This window comes from Benincasa hispida, chromosome 12 (genome assembly GCF_009727055.1).
Source record: "Benincasa hispida cultivar B227 chromosome 12, ASM972705v1, whole genome shotgun sequence".
NCBI lineage: Eukaryota > Viridiplantae > Streptophyta > Magnoliopsida > Cucurbitales > Cucurbitaceae > Benincasa > Benincasa hispida.
Genome location: NC_052360.1, coordinates 16561620 through 16565980, shown reverse-complemented (window position 1 = coordinate 16565980; position 4361 = coordinate 16561620). Strand labels below are relative to the sequence as shown.

The 4361-nt window shown below is 26.5% G+C and overlaps 1 protein-coding gene across 1 annotated transcript; it reads left to right on the top strand.

The window, feature by feature from the left end:
• The first annotated feature begins 224 nt into the window (after positions 1-224).
• LOC120068472 (stress-induced protein KIN2-like) lies at positions 225-692 on the top strand. The gene is made up of 2 exons (XM_039020257.1): positions 225-284; positions 549-692. Exons 1-2 carry the CDS (start codon positions 225-227, stop codon positions 690-692), a joined length of 204 nt encoding a protein of 67 aa, XP_038876185.1.
• The last annotated feature ends 3669 nt before the right edge of the window (positions 693-4361 follow it).

The following is a 4361-nucleotide window of genomic DNA, read 5'->3' as shown; positions in this document are numbered from 1 at the left end:
TTTCCAATAATATTATGACAAGTGGCACCTCTTCTCAAACTACAATCTACCACTTCTCATGCTACCTATTTGTGGCATACACGTGTCGAATAATGTTTCTATCTCAACTACTATATAAATCATAAACAAGTATGTGTTCCAAATCAACAATCTTACAAATTATATTTAAAAAAAACCCCTTGAAATTCTATAACTCTGGATTTTTTTTTAATTTTTTTTTTAAAATGACAGACAATTCCCAGAAGATGAGCTACCACATTGGAGAAGCTAAAGGCCAAGTTCAGGTTCACTATATCGTCACCATTATTATTAAAGGAGTCGTGCTTTAATTTTAATAGTTGATTTTATTTGTGCTATCATGCTAATTCTCCTTTAATTTTAATAGTTGGTTTAATTTATGGTATCATGTTAATTTTGTTATTTGTAATGGTTTGGTAATGATTGAATATACATAATAGCCTTGTTAAAAAGTATTAATTAGTACTTATTTTGACATTCAAGATTAAAAAAAAATAATTGGAGACATATCAATTTGGATAATCATATAGGAGAAAGCAAACAATATAATGGATAAGGCAAGTGATGCAGCTCAATTAGCTAAAGAATCAATGCAAGAGGCAGGACAACAAATAAAGGCCAAAGCACAAGGTGTAGCTGATGTTGTCAAAGATGCTACTGGAATGAACAAGTGAAGCATAATTCCATTTTAATTTTCTTCATTTTTTGGATTTTTCTCTAAATGACTTTCCTTTTTGTTTTTTCTTAGGCTCTTTTGTCTAAGGAGATTATTTCCCTTTTGTGTACGAAAAGAAAACCCGATTAAGGGATAATTAAACATGGGGCAATTAGTGTTATCGAAAATTTCACTTTTTTATTAACAATTCAATGAATAGGTGATCTGTCTATTTGATTCATATATAGGAATACATGTATTCATCATTTAAATGAATTTTGTTAGAATTATATTTATGAAAGAAAACATAACTTTAATGATAACAATGAATAATATTACATTTAGTATTTATTATTAACCTTTTTTACCAAGGTATTGAACATATGATTGCACTTTATTACTTTGATTTTTATTATTAAGTATATCTGTGTGTATATATTTAAAAAACGATTTCAAACTCCTTGTTGGAATAATTATTTTCTAGTAGTTGACCCACAGCAAAATGTCAAAATTATAGTAATAGTTAAAAGTATATGAATAACCCTTTATATGAAAAATGTGTGAAAAAAACTCCAAACGGAATTATTTGGTGATAATTGACTTTTATTAGTCATCACAAAAAGGTTTGTAGAAATAAAAATAGATAAAAACACTGCAACCATCTATTGTATAACCAAAATTGCACCCGATAAATATGTCATGTGGCATTGTTTTTCAATATTTGTTTTATTTATTTTTTTAACTTTATACGAAAAGGATTGCATAAAACTAATTATTGGCCATAAAAATATTAATGTCCGTATACACATTACAAGTGGATGTACATGATAAGAAAATATATGATTATGAAATCAAGCAAAAAGGTGCTATGAAAGTTTTTTTTTTTTTTAACTTGGTGTAGCTAGAGAACTCGAAATAAGTGGAATTCATTTAAGTTCAATTTGATAATTATTTGATTTTTTTTAAATTATATTTATTTTCTTACCATTTTTTAACTAGGGTATTTAACAAATCAAAATTTGACTTTTTTTTAAATACTACTAAAAATAGATAACAAAACAAAGAAATCAATAAGCGTACGTAGGATTTATAACCTTAATTTTAAAAAACTAAAATCGAAAAATGGCTAGGTTGAGGGCACATATGATCAAAAGAACCCTTTCTCAACTTTGAATAAGATGGATATACAAAAGAGTGATAAACATTGATGGTCCTACTAATCAAATATGTTTTTGCTTTATTTTCTTCATAAATTTTTTGAAAGCTCAGTTTTACTCTAATGGCTTGATGCTATAAAATATAAAGATATATTTAAAGTTGGTTTAAATCCTATTTTGGTCTGTAAACTTTGAACTTTGTTCTATTTTAGTCCCTACACTTTAAAAACGTCTATTTTAGTCTTTGAATTTTTAAAAGTTGTTTAATTTGGTCCCTATTGTTAAGATTATGTTAACATTTTAAAGATGAAATATGTTTAATGATGAAATTTCATCTAGCATGGGCTGAGCAATAAGGTGAAGTAAAATATCAACAATCAACGTGTCAAAATAGTAAACAACCAAAATCTTGGACGCAAAATGACTTTTGAGATCTTCTATAGAAAATAGTTTTGCCACCTAATTCAAAATTGAAACACTAGATTTTTTAACATGTGGTTAACTTATTTGACAGTCTAGTCATCCAAAAATACAAGTCATTTTACCATTTGTTTAAGAGTTAATAGAATCATAATAACAAGGACAAAAGTAAACACGTTTTACAAGTTCAAGGCCTAAAAATGACATGTTTAAAGATTAAAATAGAATAAGATTTAGACTTCGGACCAAAATAAGATTTAAACCTTTAAAGTTTTGTTAGTAAATTGATAAATTTATATCTAAATTAATTAAAATTTAAACATTCGAATTTATGAGACTATTTTGACAAAAAATTCGACACTTAATTTTAAAAGTTGAACGATGAAATCAACAAAAAAAAAAAAAAAGAAAAAAAGAAAAGAAAAACTTTGAAATTTTAAGCCTAAACTTGTGCATCTATTTATCTATATAGATGCACACAGTTTTTGTAATGTTTTGTTGATGTTATCTTTTCATAATCTTTAAACTCTTTTTTGTTGAGTATCGTGCGTGAAGTTGTGAGAATATTTAACCTATAGAATGTTGTAAATTATTTCAATTATTTAAAAAATATATATGTATTATAAATATCATAAAATAGATGTCCAACGTCCACTGTCCTAAAAGCCACGTGTCATTTTTTATCTTGCTCATGCGCCTTATAATAGCATTTACTATTTGTCACAGTCTTTACTATTTTACATTCATCATTTTTTTATTCTTTGCTACAATGTTTACTATTTTATTCTCAAATTAAAATAGTTTACACTTTAGATACATACTATATAACCCATATTAAAATAATCGACACCCCAAACACAAACTATAATAACCCAACTATAATAACCAACTTCTTGTCCCAAACGTCCCCTTAGTTTTCTGACTTATAGGTTCTGACATGTTGACAAATTTACAAATATATTAGATACAAAGTTGATAGGTCAATATGTATTATTAATTTGAAATATCAAATAGGTCGATGACTTGATAGAGTATCTAACATGCAACAGAAAAATCAGAATAAATAAGCACTCTAATTACACTTAATTTGAGTTTCAAACATGCATTGACACAAAATTTCAAAGAGAAGGGTTTCAAGAGCTACAACCTTTGATGAATCTCAGCAATACCAGCTTCTTTCCACGAATTGGAACTTCAAATCAACTAAGGACCACCAAAAGACCTTCACTACTATTCTCTAACTCAGATTGAGAGGTAGAATCTCTGAATTGAAGTGAATTTGATAGAGAGGGAAAAGTGTTTGGAGAGATGAATTTTTTAATAGAGTTTCAGTAAGAATTAAGCTTGCATGGCTGAAATTTGAAGTCAATATTTCAATACATACATTAAGACTATGCATATATGATTAAAACAGTTGATGCCACTTCAATTTTCATTGAAATTGAAGTGGCATGAGGTGCATTTTTAGTGGTTAGATTTTTCCACTTTCTATTTTTTAAAATAATTTTAATTAATATTAATTTGATTAATTTAAAACTTAATTAAAACTGATTTTCAAAATTTCAGTTTTTTAGTTTAAGTTTAATAATTTTGAATTTCAAAAAATCCAAAAATCAATTAATCAAATTACCAATTTTGAACATAAATTCAATTGAATAAAGTTGGATAATTAGTTAAACTAATTTAATTAATTTAATTTTAATATCAAATCTTAAATATTATATTTCACCTCATCAAATATTTAAATCATTATTTAACTATTTTTTAACTCTCCAATTTCATTTAATTTCAACAAAATTAAAGGTTTTAATTGTATCAAATATAATTAATGAAAACCCTAATTGAATTTGAACACTCAAAATTCAACCTACAGAACATGAGCTCCAACCGATTTGAGATTAATTGTTTAAACTCTTTAGACTGAAATAATCAATTTTCATTAACTATCCAGACATACCACTATAGCTCGATGGTTGCACTCTCCCCACTGTAGATATATTTTTGTCCATTTTAATCATAATCATTAAGTCGATCCTTCACAGGTCGTTCGTAGTTATAGCTAGGTCAAAATTATCGTTTTACCTCTATAAATACGTCTTGCTCCTTAAGCT